The sequence below is a fragment of the Mustela nigripes genome, chromosome 17 (assembly GCF_022355385.1).
Source record: "Mustela nigripes isolate SB6536 chromosome 17, MUSNIG.SB6536, whole genome shotgun sequence".
Classification (NCBI taxonomy): domain Eukaryota; kingdom Metazoa; phylum Chordata; class Mammalia; order Carnivora; family Mustelidae; genus Mustela; species Mustela nigripes.
Window position 1 is genome coordinate 46,322,869 of NC_081573.1, and position 21,399 is coordinate 46,344,267.

At 41.3% G+C, this 21,399-nt stretch overlaps 1 protein-coding gene across 2 annotated transcripts in view; it reads left to right on the plus strand.

Annotated features, from left to right (window-relative positions):
* The window catches only part of PHLPP2 (PH domain and leucine rich repeat protein phosphatase 2), a 77,380-nt gene that overhangs the window by 47,638 nt on the left and 8,343 nt on the right, over positions 1–21,399 (plus strand). For both annotated transcript variants that reach the window (XM_059381580.1, XM_059381579.1), the window contains exons 9-18: positions 669–871; positions 4,637–4,697; positions 8,074–8,169; positions 9,966–10,121; positions 12,647–12,847; positions 16,236–16,398; positions 16,614–16,744; positions 17,370–17,480; positions 18,281–18,475; positions 20,344–20,575. In XM_059381580.1, coding sequence (XP_059237563.1) covers positions 669–871; positions 4,637–4,697; positions 8,074–8,169; positions 9,966–10,121; positions 12,647–12,847; positions 16,236–16,398; positions 16,614–16,744; positions 17,370–17,480; positions 18,281–18,475; positions 20,344–20,575 — 1,549 coding nt within the window. The remainder of the gene's footprint in view (positions 1–668; positions 872–4,636; positions 4,698–8,073; positions 8,170–9,965; positions 10,122–12,646; positions 12,848–16,235; positions 16,399–16,613; positions 16,745–17,369; positions 17,481–18,280; positions 18,476–20,343; positions 20,576–21,399) is intronic.

Consider the following 21,399-nt stretch of genomic DNA (forward strand, 5'->3'; position numbering starts at 1 on the left):
AAGCTGGTAAAAGACACGTACATATAAAAGACACATATGCATAGTGTAAATGTACTTTCATTTACACTAAGCCATTGAAGTTCCTTGTAAAGAAATAGTAACACAAACATTTATTGAAATAAAAGGGAATGAGAACATGCCTGTGTGTTCTCTACATAGAAGAGAACTAAGAAGCCGTTTTCTGTAATTCACCCTTGAACTATTCCATATGGATACAGATTATTTTCCTCTGCTATAATTAATGTGATGTGAATCTTACTACAAGGAGGAATAGGCAGAGCCCCGAGAGAAAGTATGGCTGCTTCCTCTTGTTTTCTACATGGTACACCACGACTGCTTTGTTTCTCACTAACCTGAAAGTTATGTTCCTCTTCTTTTTCCTTTGGCCTGCTTCTTCATCCCTGCCTAACTTCACTAAGGTTTTAATGATTTGTACGCGTGGTCCCTTTTCCCTTTTTCTTTAACTTGTATATGTTTTTGCAAGTCTGGGTCGTCTAGGTTTATAGATAGAGAATTCAGGGTACATCTGTCCGTGCAAAATGAAACAAGTAGTTAACTTTTGAGTTGTTTAGGAAAGAGAAAGGGATCATACTTCTCTTAGTTTTATTTTGGTAAGCACATTTAGTAGAATTTATTTCTAATGATTTCCTTATTTCTGAATATTTAAGGATGAACCATTTGAAAACTGTGGTTACGGAAAATCTGGAGGGAAATAAGTACATCACTCATATGGATCTGCGGGACAATCAACTGTCTGACTTAGATCTTAGCTCCTTGTGTAGCTTGGAGCAGCTGCACTGTGAACGGAACCAGCTGCGAGAGCTGACGCTCAGTGGCTTCTCCCTCCGAACGCTCTACGCCAGTTCCAACAGTGAGTTCTCCATCCAGCCTCCTGTTTTTTCTCATGGAGATCTTGTCTGAGTTTTTTCTTTTTTTTTTTAAAGATTTTATTTATTTATCAGAAAAAGAGGGGGAGAGAGCGAGCACAGGCAGACAGAATGGCAGGCAGAGGCAGAGGGAGAAGCAGGCAGCTGCTTAACCAACTGAGCCACCCAGGCATCCCGAGTTTTTTCTTTTTATATATATATTTTTCCCCTTTTATTAAGATTTTATTTATTTTTTTATTTTCAAAGATTTTATTTATTTATTTGACAGAGAGATTGAGAGAGGGGACAAGCAGGGGGAGCATCAGGCAGAGGGAGAAGTAGACTCCCCACTGAGCAGGTAGCCCATGCAGGACTCAATCTCAGGACCCCAGGATCATGACCCGAGCCGAAAGCAAGTGCTTGACTGACTGAGCCACCCAGGCCTCCCAAGATTTTATTTATTTATTTGACAGAGAGAGTCACAGCGAAAGAGAGAGCATAAGAGGGGGCGTGGGAGAGGGAGAAGCAGGCTGCCTGCTGAGCAGGGAGCCCAACATGGGACTTGATCTCAGGATTTTGGGACTAGGACTCAAGCCAAAGGCAGATGCTAATGACTGAGCCACCCAGGCACCCCTCATCTGAGTTTTCTAAGAACAGTGGCATCTGTGCTGTTGCTCAACCACTCTGCAAAGTATAGTTTGAGGTTCGTGGAGACCAGCTTTGTCTTTCAAGTTTGCTGTCAACACTTAAGTGGTTGAGATATGCATAAAAAGGCATTGCAGGATACTTGGATATTCACTAAAGAAGTATAATGGGCATTTTGCAAAATAACTAGGGGTAGGAGGGTGGGCAAGCATGTTCAAAATAGAGTATCAATAATAGGCTAGAAAAAGTGTTGACAAACCACAGCCCACGGGCTAGATCTGGCCACCACCTGTTTCTATAGGGCCCACGAAGAAGGGGGTTTATACATTTTTTAGTGGCAGGGTTAAGAGATCAAAAGAGTAATTTTGATTTGGAAGGTTTCATGAAATTCAAATCTCAGTGAATAGACTTTGGTTGGAACATGTCCACTGTCAATTTGTTTACAGGTTACTGGTCTCACGAGACAGTGGCAGAATGAAGTTGCTATAAGTGAGACTGGCGTGCCTGCAAAGCCTAAAATATTTGTCACAGGCTTAGCCCTTTACTTTTGCCCGTCTCTAGTCTAAAACTTTGTGCTGCTTCAGTTCTAGAATGAGAAGCCACTCACTTCAATAGTGATTTGCTCCAGGAATATTTTTAGGTGTAAAAGATCCCATATTTGTTGGGGCCATTCTTTTTATGGAGTTTTCTTTACCAAGGAAATTATAATTACTTTTTCTGTACTAAGGAAGGGATGGGGGAAAATGTTGAGTATCACTAAGTGTCAAAGAGTGCAAATTTTGATAATGCCATTGTATACTCAACAAATTAAAAAAAAAATACTGCGAAGTGCTTTGAAGATGTGGAGAAGCAGCTCTCACACATTGTCAGTGAGAGAGTCATTTGGTAAAACCCCTTGGGAGAGCAATTAGACAGTGTTAAAAGAAGTCAAAGATGCGTGTAGCCCATATTCTGACAGTTTCTCCATTTGGGATATCTCCCGGAAGTCCTCATATGTGCATAAGGTGATGTTCCTTATGGTGAAAAAAAAAGTAAGAAAAAAAATATGACTATTGATAGGAAGACATATTTATACAATAGAATGTTGCACAGCAATGGAAATGAATGCCCTGAAGCTCTCTGTGTTAATCTGGGCAAATCTTAGAAACGTTATTTGGGGGGGGGGGGGGGAAGCATAATTATATGTATACCAAGATAGTTGCTATCAGATTTTCAGACACACAGAAATGTTGTTTCCTTAGCTATATGTATGCCATAGCAGTATAAAAGTACCCATAGGAGAGAGAAAAATCCTATTCAAAATGGATGTTTACCTCTTGGTATGTGCAGTATTTTAATTCTTTGAAAAGTCTGTATATAAGGCAGAGTGTGAAGATCCATTAAAAACTGGATAGTGGGTGGATGACTGTTCATTATTCTCTTTTCTGAATTTCTAAAATACATTTTTAGGATAAAAGATAAGGACTTCTCTTTTCATTTCCTTTATCATGCTAGAGAAGTTTCAAATTGAAGCTTAGATTAATAGCTTAGGTCCAAACAGTGTCACAGCTGATGAGTGTCCACTTGTGCTGTTTATAGATATTACTGTGAGATGATAGTCTGTCTTTTGTCATGTAAATACTTGTTTTCAGGCCCATTCTATATTCTCAATGTATCTAGAGAATCTGAATGAGTGGCCCTGCTGGAAAAGGACTCATTGATGTACACCCTGTCTTAGGGACTGATTTTTCTCTCACGGTGCCCTACTAAATGTGGCTTGCTTGAAGTTAGCAACTTAAGGAACTTAAGGAACCCTTTAGTTCTACAACCTGGAAGAATTTATACCAACACTTGCAGTTCTGATGCCTCAAAAGTAAAGAACTCGGGGTGCCTGGGTGGCTCAGTGGGTTAAAGCCTCTGCCTTCGGCTCAGGTCATGATCCCAGCGTCCTGGGATCGAGCCCCGCATCGGGCTCTCTGCTCTGCGGGGAGCCTGCTTCCTCCTCTCTCTCTGCCTGCCTCTCTGCCTACTTGTGATCTCTGTCTGTCAAATAAATAAAATCTTAAAAAAAAAAAAGTAAAGAACTCAGCTTTGCAAAAGAGGTTATCCAAGTTCCCTTAGGAAAAGGAAAAGGCACTCAGCCTCACTGGCCATCACGGATATGCAAATTGAAACCCCAGCGTGATACCGCTGCTCACCTAACAGAGTGACTAGAACAGAAAAGACTGAAAATGCCAGCATCTGCTGTTGTGGGTGTAAATCAGTGCAACCACTTTGGAAAACCAAAGAATTGTCTACTCTCTCTCTTGCTCTCCTATCTTATACCAGCATAAATGCTGGTATGTCTGTGTCCACAAAAGACATGGACAAAAATGTTCATGGAAGCAGTATTCATAATTTCATAGTGACCTCAAACTGTAAAAGATTTCAATGCCTACCAACTCTAAAATGGTTAAATAAATTGTGGTATACTTACATAAAATATTTGATATGGCCATGAGAATGAGTGAACTACAGCCATATGTAGTAATAGCACCAAATCTCCCAGTCACGATGTGGAGGAAATAAAGCCAGACAGAAAATTATGCAGGCTGTGTGTATTTATATGGATACGTAAAAATGATCTGTGGTATTTGGAGTCAGGGTAGGGTTGCCCAGCTGGGGTCTTGGGGGCAGCTGGTAAGGTGCTGTTTCTTGATCTGAGTACTGGTTACCCCATTGGGTTCTGTTTGTAAAAATTCGTTGATCTATACACTTAAGATTGTTTAAGTTAAATACAGTTTACTGTATTTATGTTTTACTTTAAAAGTTAAAATATTGCCAGTAAAAATCCAATTATTAATTTTTTTTTTTTAAAGTTTAAGAGCTAAGTAGTCACTGTTGACATTTAACAACTGCCTGAGCTAATGTGAATTCAGACCAGTACATAGGATCCTTCTATTAGTTGTTTTATTTGGTTTTAAGATTAGGATCAGGTAGTCAAAGTTAGTCATTGCAAGTTACCCAGGTTTTTGTCTTCAGTCCATCTCAGTAGATGACATCAGTTTTCTCCCTGCTGATCTCACGGAGCCACTTTGCCCTTGATTACTCTCAGTTACTTTCTTCTTTGGTGAGTGTCACTAACACCTGTTTGTTTTTTTTATTAGGGCTGACAGCAGTGAATGTCTATCCAGTACCCAGTCAACTCACTTCTCTAGAACTTTCCCGGTGAGTGTGTCGCATGAGAGTGGTGCTTGTTTGATTCTTAATGTTTAAGAGATAGATGTGGATACTTTGGTGGTTTTGAGGTATAAGAGATCTAAGTACATGGAAATTTTGGATAGCCTGGAGGGGGGAGAATGGATGAGGGGAGGAATACTTTTAATTGCCATGCCGTCTATTTCAAGGGAAGGTCCTTTTGAAACAGAAAGGTGCCTGTGAATTATTCTTAAAGTCGGGGAATTTAGAATGAGGTGCAAACAAAGAAGATCTTTTATCTTCTTTGTGGCAATGATTTCCTTTTTGCTGATTGAAATCAGATAATTCTTGGTTTTTAATGACTTATTTTAAATTTTTCTTCTCTTAATTATTTGGTATTCTTATGACTCATGTTGGTCTGATGGTCAGAGAAATATTAATTATATATCAATGATATTTTATTGATGGGCAAGAACAAATATAAAGGTATGCTTCCTTCCCTTCATTTTTAACACTGTTGGGCATTCAGGATTCAGTGGTTGAGTTTTATGGTCTGGTGGAGAGTTTGACAACCAAACAGAGAATTACAGGGTAGCTTCTTAAATGCTGTGATCATGGAGTGATAGAGCAGGCAGAAGGTGGACGGGGTCCTGTATGGTTAGCGTCAAAGATTAAATGAGATACTAAATGCAGAAGATTTGTATGATGCCTGGCACAAAATATCTTTCAGGAAATAGTAACTCTTAGAGCCAGGTTTCTTTTTGTTGTTACTTTGTTACTATTATTATTAAGCTGTTGTTCTAGATTCCTTTCCATCCCCTTCTTTCTGTTATATCTTCTCAGCAAAACCACAGCATGGGTCAATACTAAGATTTACCTTCTCCTCCGGGCTTGATCATCGCTAAAGAAAATCATACGGACATCACTGTAAAGTCACAGTTTCCAACCTCAGCTGGAGCTGATCAGTCTTTTCTCTTGTCGGGTCCTTCCAGTGTCCTGGGCATCTGCTCCACATGGCTTGGCTTCCCTCCGCTGCTCTGCCTCCCTTCTCCTGTGCTCCAGAGCTTAGCTCCTCACTGGATTGGGAAAATCGAGATCATCTTAGGCCGTCTCCCTCAGCTTCCTCTCACCTTGCTTGAAGGCATGTAGATTGACATCCATTCTCCACTTCTTTCCTCTGTTAGGGTCCAGGCCGGCCTCTTGGGCTGGACCAGCAGCTGCTCCCCTGCTCCACACCTGGCTCGTGTGTGGTCGTGGTCTTCCCTCTTCTCCATCCACTCACACTCACACCTTGTCTGTCTTAAAAAACACAGCTACTTGCAGCCCCTCTAGGTCTTACCTAATTCTTCACATTCCCTTTTTGTCCAAATTTCTCAGTAAGTATGTTCATTTGTTGGCTCAGTTTCCTCGGTTCCCATTCGTTTATTCCGTCACAGCTTGCTTTCAGCCTTCTCATATGGAACTGCTTTATGTCAACACTGTCATTCCTGCTCTCTTTTCTTCAAGCATGCTTTTTCCTCAGCTGGCTAATACAACCAGATTTTTTTCATACGGCTTCGACCCCTCCTGTCTCCTGCGCACTCTTCTTCCTCAGCCAGCCTTTTACAGGTTCCTTATTGGCTCTGCCTTTGCCTGCTACGTTCTCATGCGACAGAGTCTCATTTACTCCATGAGTTCAGCTACACTTGGTGTCAACATCACCTAGATTGCCTATCCGGCCCCTTCCAGCCTCAGACCCATGTGTCCAGTTGCGCATTAGGGATTTTTGACCTGCCCGTCTACAAGTACTTCACACATGTGCCAAGTGAAACTCCTTATTCATTCCTCCAACCCTAGCTTAGCTTGTTGTCTTATGTCTGCTTCAGCTTTTGGGATTATCATAAGATAGTCCTATCAGATGGACACCACTTGCAACTTATATTTCCAACCTCTTTTGGAGCCTACCAGTCCTTTCTCGGGATATGATTTTTATCCCTAGATGAAAAGCCTGAAAATAATTTTTTATTCTTCTGCTCTACTCCCATGTCTAATTCATCTCCCAGTTGCTTTGATTTTTGTCTCTTAGATATTTCTGGAATCCCTCCCCTCCTTTCCTTTTGTCTTCCCACCCACTTGGGCCCATACCATGTCTTGTCTGGAAATCTGTAGCAGCTTCCTTTTACTAAAAAAAAGCACCTCAGCCAGACCTCTGAGTAGCCACAGGGTGAGCTCTTGAAGGTACAACACGGACTGTGTCTTCCTACTGCTTACAGACCCGTCAGTGATCCTCCTGTCCCTGCAGGATAAAGTCACAATCTTCTAGACATGATTTACATCTCTCCAGCTTGTTTCCTCCCCCTTGGCTCCATATTTGCTGCTGGCCTCACCAGACTGCCGATTATTCCTCACATACACCATGCCCTTTCTTTTCTTCTTGCTGCTCTACCACATGTTGTCACCTCTTGCTTAGTATGACTTTGTCATCTTGGGTCAGTGTACAACATTCTTGGGACGCCTGGGTGGCTCAGTTGATTAAGCAGCTGCCTTTAGCTCGGGTCATCATCCCGGCGTCATGGGATCGAGTCCCGCATCGGGCTCCTTGTTCCTCAGGGAGCCTGCTTCTCCCTCTGACTCTGCCTGCCACTCTGTCTGCCTGTGCTTGCTCTCACTCGCTCTCTCTCTGACAAATAAATAAATAAAATCTTTAAAAAAAAAAAAAAAAGTACAACATTCTTCTGGTTCTAACCCAGATGTCATGTGTGTTGGGGGAGCTGGCCCTAATCCACGTCGGGCAGAGTGCTCCCTTCGCTTGGCTGTTGTAGCAGTATCTGCTTCTTCCTGCCTCATGATGTGATCTGTCCATCAGTAGATTCTTTGAGCCTTTGCAAAGCTAAGTATCATCTGAACCTTGAATTCCTTGTGCTGACTATCTGCTGGGTGGCCTGGACTCACGTTGTAAATGACTTGAAGCTTCTGCCACCACTTACCTTCTGTCCCCACTTCCTCACCTGTGTATTCACTTGGTTCATTTTCTCTACAGTTTTCCTTCTCTTCTCCTCCAGTCATTTATTACCTGTGCAAATCCTACTCATCTTTGAAAGTTTGTTTAGAATGCCACTGATTTCATTGTCTTACCTTCACCCATCTCTCTACTCTGTGCTTTCCTTGGTGCTCGGAGCCTCGGTGTCTTCTTTGAGCAGGTAGCATAATTGATGGAATATAATACATGTTCATGTGTTTGTCTCTCTCTTCCTATCAACAGCATTCATTGAGCACCTTCCATATTCCAGGTGGCGTGCTAGGGATGCTTTGGGGAGAGTGCTTCTGCCCTCAAGGCACTCACAGGCTGGTCAACAGATATATTACAGACTAGTGAAATGAGTTCCACTTGTCGTCTTCAGCGATGCCTTTTAATTATTTTCCGTAGAAACCTGCTAGAGTGTGTCCCTGACTGGGCCTGTGAAGCAAAGAAGATGGAAATATTAGATGTGAGCTATAATCTTCTGACAGAGGTTCCCTTGAGGTACGTGTGTTTGTATGCATCTGTAATTCTTTTCCTAGGTTTGGGTTGCCCCCCCCTTCTTTTTTCAAGATTTTATTTATTTATTTGAGAGAGAGACAGAACGGGAGGGGCAGAGGGAGAAGCAGATTCCCCAAGCAGTGTACTTGACTTGGAACTCCGTCCCAGGACCCTGGGATCACAACCAGAGCCAAAGTCAGACACTTAATCGACTGAGCCACCCAGATGCCCCTTGGGTTGCCTTTCAAAGGTTTTTCATTCTTTTTTTGTTGTTGTTGTTAAATATTGAGTACTTGCTGAGTGCAGGGCAGTGTGAAGTGTGGTAAGGAATACAGTGATGGCTGATGCCCAGTGTTGGCCTGCATGGAACTGGTAAGTGGATAGTTGGGGTGGCTTGTGCACAGATAACTGTGATAAAATGTAACAGGAGTTATTGGCATAGATCAGGGACTTGATTATGGTAATAGATCATTTGTATTGGATAAGTTATTAGGAGCTGAGTAATATTCTAAGAATCTCAATTTTATTATCTTATTAATCCTTTAACCACGTTATTACATAGACACTTATTCTCATCTCACAAATGAGGGAATAAGGGCCTGTAGCGGTTCGGTAGCTTGCCCAAGGTCACACTTGACGAGGAAATGATGGGAGCTGACATTTGAGTGTAGTTGTTCTTAATCTGAAGCCCTCAGTCTTCATCATTATGCTGTATGAATCAAATGTTTTAGAAATTCACAACTTTCAATGGTTAGAGAATGCTTCATGAGAGATTTGCATATTCAGGAAGACTTTTTACAACATGGTAAGATTTCTGTATGTGGAGGGGGTAAGGAGGAGATACTGGGAATGAGGGAATGGAATATTCAGAAGCACTGAGGTGTAAAATATGTAGTTGTACCTAGTGGAGTCTTTAAAATAAACTAGAGGCTTGCAGCATAGTAGGTGTGAACGCAGCCTTTGGAATCAGACCTTAGTTCTAGTCCCGACGATACGATTTCCCACATTCAGTGTGAGATCTTTGGGAAATCGAAGTCCCTTAACCCTTCTGAACTTAATAGTTAAATTGGCTTGGCACATTTTAAACTCTAAATAAGTAGTAGTTTTTGTTATAATAAATGTTTTTATTTATTACATTCAGTTACAGTTGACCTTTGAACAGTGTGGAGGTTATGGGTCCTGGACCCCGCTTAGTTGAAAATCCACATGTAACTTTTGACTCCCCACCCCCCCAAAAATCAGAGCCTACTGTTGACCAGAAGCCTTACTGATCACATAAACAGTTGTGTTTTGTGTGTTATATGTATCTTATACTCTATTCTTAAAGTAAGCTAGAGAAAACCTCGTTCAAGAAAATCATGAGGAATAGAAAATACATTTACAGTACTATGTTGCCTTTATTAAAAAAAAATCTGCACATAAATGGACCTATGCAATTCAAATCCATGTTGTTCAAGAATAAACTGTGTGTTAATAAACTCATTGAATTTTGGTGCTGTCTAGACTTAAAATATGAATCAATTTATTCTAGAAAGTGCTTTTGTTTGTTTGTTTAGATCTGTGTTGTTTGCTTTCATTAAGTCACCTTTTTCCAAAATGACCTTAAAATGACTTGCTGGTAGGTGGTGGGTAAGCATATGCTCGTGGCCGTCCTTTTGGCTCAGGTGCTTGCCAGTGAGGAGACTGTCTAGAATAGACATCTATTAGTTTACTGATTTCAGGGAGATGGCCAACAGTATACTCAGAAACTGTGATTTAAGAAAGATTTTTCATTTGTTTCTTTGTACTGTTGCCCTTAGAATCCTTAGTAGCTTGAGTCTCAGAAAGCTAATGGTGGGGCACAACCAGGTGCAGAGCCTCCCGGTGCTGGCGGAGCACATCCCTTTGGAGGCGCTGGATATTCAGCATAACCTGCTCACCAGGCTGCCAGATACGCTCTTCTCCAAGGCCTTAAAGTAAGTGCCACAGCGTTTATTGGAAAGAGAGTCATCAATACAAACAGTATTGAATTGTCATTGGCGTGACCTTTGGAACTCTATTTACAGTGTTTGCCGTGTGGTCCAACTATAGGTGGGGATTGACTTATATGAGTAATTTATAGGAAATGAAACATGGCATGTATTCTTTAACTCAGGAGTTGAAATAACCATCAAATGGTGAAGAAGTTTTAGTGTTGCAAACAATTTCAGGCAGCTTGGGAAATTTCAAACAGGCTTTCATCTCCGAAAATGAATACATTTATGACCTCTTAAAGAAAAATTACAGCATTCTGATAAAGCTTTCTTGGGCAATTTTCAGCTTTTGCATGTGGGAGAAAAGAACATATCAGTAAAGTTAATTTAGTTTTTGCTTCTTGCTTTACCAAGCTATCATCAAGTTATATTCTTAATGTGCAGTGCTTTTTTACTACCTACTTTGAAAACTGTGCATTTAAAGGTAACTTTGTTCCAAAGGGTGTTTTTTTGTGTTTTCATTGTAAATTAACAAGTAGATAGTATGTTTTCCTATTACTTCCTGCAGTCAGGTTTATTTTATGCATATGTTACCATTAAGTGAAAACTCGTTTTAATTATAGTCTTCTGCTCTATTGTCTTCAGTTCAGAGATCGAGAAAACAGAGATGAGCATTAGTTATTTAACATAAAGCTATAGGATACATATGAAAAGCATTTAGCTCACAAGTGTCTGGCTTACTCTTTGGCAGTTTATGTATTTCTAAATGTATAATATACTTGTTTGGATTTTCGTCAAAAAAAATCTTTGGAAATTCTATAAAATATTTGAGGGCATTTTCTTTTAGGAAAGCTTATATGGGATTTTACTGCAGTAACATTTAACTTGTTAATTAATAAATATTTGTTAGTAATGCATAACACTGCATTTAGCTCTTTTTTTTTTTAAGATTTTGTTTATTTATTTGACACATAGAGATCACAAGTAGGCAGAGAGGCAGGTGGTGGAGTTGGCGGGGAAGCAGGCTCCCCGCCAAGCAGAGAACCTGATGTGGGGCTCGATCCCAGGACCCTGAGATCGTGACCTGAGCCGAAGGCAGAAGCTTTAACCCACTGAGCAGGCTCCGTGCCCAGCATAAGCCCATCATAGGGCTTGATCTCACAACCCTGAGATCATGACTTGAGCTAAAATCAAGAGTTGGATGCTTACCTTGACTTGAGTCACCCTCTTTTTTTTTTTTTTAAGATTTTATTATGAAGGAATTTCTGTACCCAATGTGGGGATTAAACCCACAACCCCAATATCAAAGGTCAGATGCTTAACTGACTGAGCCACCCAGGTGCTCTCTTTGTTGTTGCTGTTGTGATTGTTGTTGTTGTTCAAGTTTTTATTGTTAAGCAATCTCTACACCTAACATGGATCTTGAACCCACAGCCCCAGGATCAAGAATCGCACATGCCACAGCCAGCTGGGCGCCCCACTGCATTTAGTTCTTTTTTTTTTTTTTTCCTCCCCGTTGCATTTAGTTCTAATGACAGTCTGAATAAAATTAGTTTACAACCTTAGAATCTGTAGTAAGGAAGCTACTTAGTAGCTATAGCAAACTGTCAATGATATTAATTTAATACTAACTCTGCACAGAGCATTTTCGGGACATATAAAGACATACACATATTAACAGTACCCTCAACAGCTAAAAAGCTAATTAGGGATGTGAATCACATAATATGAAGAAGACTTAACACACAACAAGGTTAACAATAATAGCTGTCTTTTATTAAGCATGTTCTGTATATATCAAACACCATGCTAGGCAAATTTTTTAAAAAATCATACCATATGTTATCTGTTAGATTGGTGGGGATTAAAATGAATTATGATACTCAGTGATGACAAAGGATTGAGCAAACTGACTTTCTTATATCCTTCTTGTGGAAGGTATAACTTGATAAAGCTTTTCTGGAGCTCAGTTTGACAGTGCATATATCCCAAATCTTAAAGGTGAATGTATCTTTTGACCCTATAAATTCTGCTTCTGGGAATATAGCCTAAAGAAATAATTAGATAAGGACACAAAGTTGCTCATTATGATGTCTATAATTGCAAATAGGTGCCAACAGCCTATAAGCCCATCATTAGGGGACTGTCAGGGAATTTTCTAAATAAATACAATCCTATTAAAATCAGACCAAAACTTCCCTGAAGGGTGTCTTCACCATTGATAAATTTGTAAACATGAGATTCAACAACACCTTTTCTGTGGACAACAGACAGTAAAAGATGAAACTAGGTTAGAATCAGGCCACTGCGGAAGCCTGGGAACATAAGCAAACCTAAATTCTTTGCTCTCTGCTTGGCTTGCTTGAGTTGAATAAAAGGAACTTTGGTTCAGTGGATAGAATCAATTAGAAAAAAACCCTGGAGGAATTGACTTGTGTCAGAAGTTTGGGAGCAGTGTCTCGCGGTGAGATCGGATGATGGTAACAAATAGCCTTAAAGGAAACGGGGATTTCTGTGTGTTGTGTCAGTCTCAGATACTTGAATGCATCTGCAAACAGTCTGGAATCTTTGCCATCTGCTGGCGCTGGAGAGGAGAGTCTGAGTGCTCTGCAGCTGCTCTATCTGACCAACAACCTCCTGACAGACCAGTGTGTGCCTGTTCTGGTGGGCCACCCGCACCTGCGGATCCTGCATCTTGCCAACAACCAGCTACAGACCTTTCCTGCAAGGTGAGCAAGTGTACCCGCTGGTCATTTCAGACACTTAGGGTGAAATCTGGATTTGCCAGTCTACCTTAGAGTTATCGTACTGGAGGCTCTTGCTTTGTGTTGAGCAACTTTCTGGTGCTGTGTTTCCACTAGTTGAATGAGAAAATCTGTATCCAGTTGTTAAATATCAGTAACGAGAGAAGTTGTAGATAAAATGTATTTAATTCTTTGTTCTAAGTACTTAATAATGGTCTCAGAATTTTCAACCTTTAAAAGTACTGGCCTAAGAAATATATTCTGAAAACAATGTTTTCTTTTCCCTTGTCAGCTCTGTTTTATAATATATTGTTGAGTCCATTAATTTATTCTTTATATATATATAATATATTATATGTATATTGTATATTAGTATATCTACTTTATGTCAAGTTCTCCATAAGTACTGGGAAACAGTGGTTAGGTAACAGTCTCTGTCATCATTACAGTAACTTACTGTCAAGCTGGGGACACAGACAAGTAATGGGCAGTTGCAGTACACTGTAACAAATGCAGGATGTCAAGATTACACACAGGTAGCTTGCTGCACTGGACGGTGCCTGGGCATGGGGTTGCCCTCCAGGAGGAAGAGATGAATAGTAGTTAGCCAGACTCTACCCACAAGGAAACATAACAGAGCTATTTAATGCTGTTAAAGTTTTAAACAGTATCAGTAGAGAAATCAATATTTTCCAAAATATATTTGATTAAAAGATTTTGGAAAATTTGATGCCAGAAGAATCTATACCATGAAAGTCGTCATTAAAGAAATGATGTTTTCTTTTCTTTTTTTTTTAAGAGTTTATTTATTTGACAGAGAGATCACAAGTAGGCAGAGAGGCAGGCAGAGAGAGAGGGGGAAGCAGGCTCCCCTCTGAGCAGAAAGCCTGACGTGGGGCTCAATCCCAGCACCCTGAGATCATGACCCAGGCCAAAGGCAGAGGCTCAACCCATTGAAACACCCAGGTGCCCCCAAAACTATGTTTTCAAAAATGAAGCCAATAGGGAAATGATGTTTGATATAATTTGAATGAAATTATATGTATCATATAAAATTATGTTTGCTGTAATTTGAAATTATGTTTGATATAATTTGAAAACCAAACTATTTATTTTGATACTCTAATTTTATTTTATAGATTTTTCTTAGAAATGTGATAAACTTGGGGTGCCTGGGTGGCTCAGTCATTAATGGTCTGCCTTCAGCTCGGGTAATGATCCCAGGGTCCTGGGATTGAGCCCCACACTGGGCTCCCTGCCAAGCAGGGAGCATTTCCCTCTCCCACTCCCCCTGCTTGTGTTCCCTCTCTCGCTGTGTCTCTGTCAAATAAATAAATAAAATCCTTTTTAAAAAGAGAGAGAGAAATGTGATAAACTTCAAAAAACTCATAGAGATCATAGTTTTTGTGAATGTTTATGAAATGAGGTATTTGCAGCTTATGAAAGACAAATAGGGTGAACTTGATGGCTTCCTAAAAGAATTTGAACAATGGCTTTTTAAGTGAAGGCAGAAACTTGGGGCACCTGGGAGGCGCAGTCGGTTGAGCATCTTCCTTCAGCTCGGTCATGATCTTGGGGTCCTAGGATCAAGCCTTACGTCCCCTGAGCAGGGAGTCTGGTTCTCTCTCTCTCAAATAAATAAAATCTTTAAAAAAAAAAGTGAAGGCAGAATCTTAATTTCAGCATGTGAGAGGTCTCTTGAAATCCTATCAGATTAATTCCATTGGCCTCAGATACGTTCCTGTAAAGTGGAAACAACAGACCATTGACAAGTCATACTGGTTTTTTGAAGCTTTTGGGAGATAGCGGATGGAATGCTCTGAAGCTGATAAATTCCTCTTAATCTGATGACATTCTGATACAGAACTTAAAATACCTCAAAGATTACGAAAATAGGTTAGAAGATAAAAAGTAATAGGAGATTACACAAAATTAGAGTATTCTGAATACAGATAATAAAACTAAATGGAATTTAGGAGCAGTATGTTAAAGAAAATGTTCTATACTGAATCATAAACCCACTAACAAGTCATCTCCTGAGCAGTGTTTAATTACACAGGCGTAGTCCAAATCTTCTGTTTCTTTTGGACTGCTTTTTCAGAATCTAATGTAGCTCTGGGTGCCCAGTAAGAGGCTGGCTGAAATAGGAATGCTACATTATTACTTACAAATTAGATCTAAGCAGGGAGTAGTATAAAAGTAAAGCATGAGATTTGGACAGGAGAACATTTTTAAAATGTTAATTTGTTAATTTTAAAATGTTAAATTGTTAAGTTAAAAAAACAAATTATTAAACATATATAACATTTTTTACTTTGAAAAATATAGTTTACTGCATTAAAAAAGACAAGAAAGAATACCCTCCACCAGACTGTTACGAGAGATTATCTCTGGTAGTAGGATTAAAAGATTTTTTTTCTGTTTATCTCTACTTTTCAGTTTTTTTTCAATGAGTATGTATTACTATTTTAGTAGGAAAGAAAACAATTTGAATTTACTGAACTTATTCGAAAGTATCTATGAATTTTCTAGCAATAGAAATTATTTATGATACATGGAAAGGGCAGGAGATAAATTTTATGTAAAACAAATATGCAAATGAAAATTCTGCATATGCATCTCATTTAGCAGAAACAGTAATTTCAGATTGGTGGTATTATTGTTTTATTTATTTTATAAACTTCCTCTTCACATTATAGGACTTTATTTTTATAATTTTTTAATTAATTATAAACAGAACAGTTTGTAATAATTTAGGTAAAGATGTTAGGCTGTCTGAAGATACTTTGCTTGCTGTGTAAAAGCTTTGCTTAGGCCCGCAGAACAGTGAGTCACTCACATCATAGTCCTTGGCACGTCGGGGCGTGCAGAGCAAGCCCTCCTGAGATGTCTACTGAAGGTGGATTATGTGACGCACAGCTAGCTGTAGAGACTTAGCCCTGAAAGGAATCTTAGCGATGATTTAGTACAACTTGTTCATTTCATTGCTGAGGATGCCCGCTGACATTAGATTGTGTGGTATTTTGCAGCTAGCTAGTTAGCAAAAGCCAAGCTAGTCCCATGGTAATCCACTCACCACAGGCCAGCGCGGATTCAGCCTCTTCCCTGTAAGTCAGATAACAGAAAGATGTTCATACCCACCAGATCCAAGAGCTGTAAGAGAAGCAAGGGAAGCTTCCAGCCTTGGAACCCAGTGAGAGACAGAGAGGCTGAGATCTGGGGAGCAGTCACCTTGGGGAGCTGTTCCCTTTGCTGGCGTCTGGCTGTTTCATTCTGAGCGGCTCTCTGGCAGCGGACCAGGCCGCCGCTGTCACACTGGCTTGGTGGCTGCCCCCTGTGAATGCAGTGTGCTATGTGGTTGTTTCTTTTTCAGCAAACTAAATAAATTGGAGCAGTTGGAAGAACTGAACCTAAGTGGCAACAAGCTTAAAACCATTCCCACGACCATAGCCAACTGCAAAAGGCTTCACACCCTTGTGGCGCACTCCAACAACATCAGTATTTTCCCAGAGATACTGCAGTTGCCTCAGATCCAGGTACTTTTCTGTGACGGAGCGGTGTCCTGCTGGGGAAACGGCAGGTCACTCTCTTCTCGTAGAGGAGAAGAAAGTGGCAGTTTGGGATCACAACAAATTTAATCGATTCCTGGGAAGAAATTATTTCCTTTGAGGGTATGGTAGGGGACTTTTAGGGATCTAAGAATTCACTGTCTGTGATGTATTTTCTCTTGATTTCCCCATTTTCCTCTCAGTTTGTAGACCTAAGTTGCAATGACTTGACAGAAATCCTGATTCCTGAGGCTCTGCCTGCTACTTTACAAGACCTTGACCTAACTGGAAATACAAATCTGGTTCTGGAACACAAGACGCTGGACACATTTAGGTAGGAAAAATTTTGAAACTGAATCCACATGTGCTTTTAATTCCGTCAGCCATGCCGGTGATCTCCTGTAGAGGTCTGTAGGGATCTTGATTCATTAAAGGAAATAAAATGAATTAGGCCATAGAGCCCCTCTGTTCTTTTACTTAATTCAGTTATGGATAGATATTCTATCCAGTAGACAGCCCATTTATATCGGAACTCAGCGTCATGGGTACTGCTCAGCCACACGCTGAATATCTGTACATAGACATTTTAGGTTTGGATTACATTGCATTACATCATCTAAGAGGTGATGCAACCTCACTCATTGTACCAAGCCTTCATTGTATCAGAATATTTAAGTAGACAGTTGGCTAAGGCTTGGAAATCTTTGGATGTGCTTGGTTTTTCATTGAAATGAACAGTACCAATTGCCACAAAATTTGGCCCCTATATCTTCCTCCAACCCTTTTTCTTTCTCCTCCTCCTTAGCCCGTGGGTCAGTGCACTGCTTTCCTCGTTCTCTCTGGAGATGAGTCTTGTCTGTCAGCAAATGATTTTATAAAAACACATGTTCTTTGGGGATAGTTTTTGTGAAACACAGATGCCTATGTGGTCTCATCTTCCCTTCGTGCACTTTCCACAGCCATATCACCACCTTGAAAATTGACCAGAAACCTTTGCCAACCACCGATGCTACACTTACATCAACCTTCTGGAGCCATGGACTGGCTGAGATGGCAGGGCAGAGAAATAAGTGAGTATCTTGGCCATGGGGAAAAATTAAAAAGGCAGCCCCTGACATCTGATCTGGGGCTGAAAGCTGGGCCAAGTTGATTCCTCTGGGACATAAACACATCCTCGAATGCCAGCAGGAGAGAAGATCCCTCTGAGAGCACGGTGCAGTGAGACAAAACCAAGATGAATGTACAGTCCACAAAATACTAAACATCCCCTCTCACGGCTAAAACGGTGATCGCTACTTTCTCCTCACGCTAATCTTTCCGTATAGATCAGATTCACTGAGATACCCAGCCGTAGAACAACCCCACTTTCCGACAGCACCTAATCTTGGCTCACTTCATCAGCCCTTTCCCAAAATGACCCAACGAAAGCCCCAACCCTCTTGTGGCTTTTTTCTAGTACACCCTTACCTGTTCACCCCAGAGTTCTGTGGTGGGCATTGTCCCTTGCTGTGAGGCGTAAGAAGCCTAGTTTGCTCCGCTGTAGTTGTGCTCCTGGGGGTCTCTGGCTGAAGGATGTTGACCACACTGGTTCTTAATCACAACTAAAGGAAAACGTTGACTCTTCCCAGCCTTCGGCAGCACCGCAAAGCGAGTATGTACTGCCCATGAGTGTGGCTGAATTCCCCCGTTTCTTAGGACATCAGCTCTTTCAGGTGCTACTAATTACCTCATACTTTTTTCACATGTAGATTAGAATTTGCTACTGTTTTTTCCACCTGTAGTTCATACTTTTCAAAGAAGGCTACCTGGAGAAGATTCCTTTTTACCATAACTTGCTTTGATGGTTGTTTTTCTCCTGTTTGTGTTACAGGCTGTGTGTCTCTGCCCTGGCTGTGGATAACTTTGCAGAGGGGGTGGGCGCGGTATACGGCATGTTTGACGGGGACCGGAACGAGGAGCTCCCTCGCCTGCTCCAGTGTACCATGGCGGACGTGCTTTTGGAAGAAGTGCAGCAGTCAACAAATGACACGGTGTTCATGGCTAACACCTTCTTGGTATCTCACAGGTAAGCAGGTGGGTTGAATAATCCCTAACTCGGTTCTACTTTTGGAACGTAAATCTCACTAAGCCAGAAGGGCAGGGTCTAAATTTATAGGTACAGGATCAAGATCTCACTTTGATCCTTCTGCTACGACTGTTCTCTGGACCAGCGTGGAGAAATGTGGAGCCTTTGGTCCTTTATTTATTTATTTAGAGATTTTTATTTGAGAGAAAAAGTGCGAGCATGGGGAGGGGCAGAGAGAGATGAAGAAGCAGATTCCCTCCTGAGTGTGAAGCCACACACAACGTGGGGTTCCATCCCTGGACTGTGAGATCACAACCTGACCTGAGGCTGATGCTTTTCTGACTGAGCCACCCAGGAGCCTGAGGACATTGGTCCTTTGAAGAGCCTGGGGAGCCATTTGTTTTCCCTGTTGAACCCAGAGGCTGCTGAGGATCTGGAAAATCCAGAAATCGTGTGTAGAAGATTGATTGTGTATTAGTGCATTTATACATTGGGTGGTGTGTAAGCTTTTGTAAGATTCTTCACAGACTCAGTGACCTACAAAAAGTTAATAAGCACTGATCAGATTTGTGTGTTTAGAATACTTCTTGTTGGGGATTTACCAGTTAATCAGCCACTTAAGGGCAAAAACTATATAACCAAACTATTGAAAATCTCTTAGTAGCTAATATAGCCTCATGTACATTAGGTGGGCTGTGGAAAGGCCGTGCACAAATGAAAGGTTATAACCTTGTATCATCCAGGTTGAGATGGAATAGCCTGGAGCCCAAGCTGGTATTACCTCTCATTATAACACAAAGCAAAGACATTGGGAAAGGAGTCTATTTTTCAGTAATGGACTTGAGCTAGGAACTTGGCAAAAGAAAGAGTTTGGGAAAGAGAACTCGGTTTATGAAGCACCCCCAAGAGCCAGGCAGAAGACCAGTCTCTCTTTCTCCTACCACATCTTTAACTTTCCAAACAAGCCAAAGAAATGGGTATTTGCTCAGAAAAATTTCTCAGAGAAATATCTTGCTATGGATCTGCAGTGAGCAAATGGCAAAGCTGGAGTTTGCAACTGGATCTTTCTCAAAGTATCTGCTCTGTGCTTAGCATCGTGTGCCAGGTGCGAGGGGATGGATGCCGTGTGTACGGAACATAGCGGAGGGAGAGTGTTGTGGTCCTTCTTTGGAGGACCTCACAGCCTAAGTGAGTGGTTCTCAAAGTGGTGTGCTAGGAGCAGCACCCTCAGCACCACTAGGAACTTGTTAGAACAGCAGATTACTGGGCCAGCCCCTTGCCCACTGCATCAGAAACTCTGGGGCGGGAGCCCAGTCATCTGTTCTAATGAGCCCGCTGCCAGGTGACTTCTGATGGGCTGAACTTGAAAGTGACAGAATGAGGGGCGCCTGGGTGGCTCAGTGGGTTAAGCCGCTGCCTTCGGCTCAGGTCATGATCTCAGGGTCCTGGGATCGAATCCCGCATCGGGCTCTCTGCTCAGCAGGGAGCCTGCTTCCCTCTCTCTCTCTGCCTGCCTCTCCATCTACTTGTGATTTCTCTCTGTCAAATAAATACATAAAATCTTTGGGGGGAAAAAAAAAGTGACCGAATGAAAAAACAGTCTATGACCAGACAAGCAGAAGCTGTAGACAAAGATGTAGCTTCACCAGCTCCCCGACCCTCAGCCTGTTTGTAAAATCTCTTTTCTCAGTCAGCTGTGCGTGGAAGTCGTGTCCTGTAGCTAAGAGTCTGCCTTCAGGTGAACACCGGGTAGCTGGCTCTTAGTCATGCGGCAGAGAAACGAGGAACACGTGGACACAAAGGACTGCTTCTTGCTTTGACAACTTCATTTTCTTTCATTCTTTTTTTTTTTTTTTTCTCCTCAATAGGAAATTGGGAATGGCCGGCCAGAAGCTGGGCTCCTCCGCTCTCCTTTGTTACATCCGCCCCGACACTGCCGACCCAACAAGTAGTTTCAGCCTGACTGTAGCCAACGTTGGCACGTGCCAAGCGGTCCTGTGCCGCAGTGGGAAGCCAGTGCCCCTCTCGAAAGTCTTCAGCCTGGAGCAGGACCCAGAGGAGGCTCAAAGGGTGAAGGACCAGAAAGCCATCATAACAGAGGTGAATCTCACTCTCTACCAGTTGCTTCTGCTTCCCAAATCTACTGAACGCTGTTCTGCATACAGGCAGTGAAGGTCCATTTTCTTCCCATCAAGTCTGGTAAATTGTATCCAATCCAGATAATAGTACTAGAAGATCTAATGAATAGTTAATGACTAACAAAAAGAAAAGGCAAATTAGAAATGAAAAATCCTAATTTGTGATCCTTCAGCTGATAGCTAGCACATAAACTGAATGCAGATGTCTCCCTTGGTTAATTTCCAACTCCTCTGGTTTGTTATTCCAAATAGAAGAAGAAAAAATTCTGCGGTTTAACATCACTGTTCTGAAGTGCAAAGTCTTAAGATATTTTTACTGTTTATATTGTGTCCAGCTTAGTGTGCTCTGGTGGTTTGGTTTTGCTTTTTAATAATGAAGCATCAGTATCTCTACTGTTTTATAGCTTGTCTCCTTTTCTAGTAATTAGCATCACATTTTTGCTTTCAAAGAGACTTTAGTAATTGCATGAGAACACTGTTTACTGCAAAAGTGGAATTCTGCTCAGATGCTTTGCCCATTTTTAATTGTTTCTTTGTTGTTAAGTTTTGAGAGTTCTTTGTGTATTTTGGGGTACAAGTCCTTATCAGCATGTGTTTTGCACATACTTTCTCCCAGTCTGTGTCTGTCTTTTCAGTCTTTTTTTTTTTTTTTTTTTAATTTACTTGACATAGGCAGAGATCACAAGTAGGCAGAGCAGCAGGCAGAGAGAGAGGAGAAAGCAGGCTCCCTGCTGAGCAGAGCCCAATGTAGGGCTCGATCCCAGGACCCTGAGATCATCACCTGAG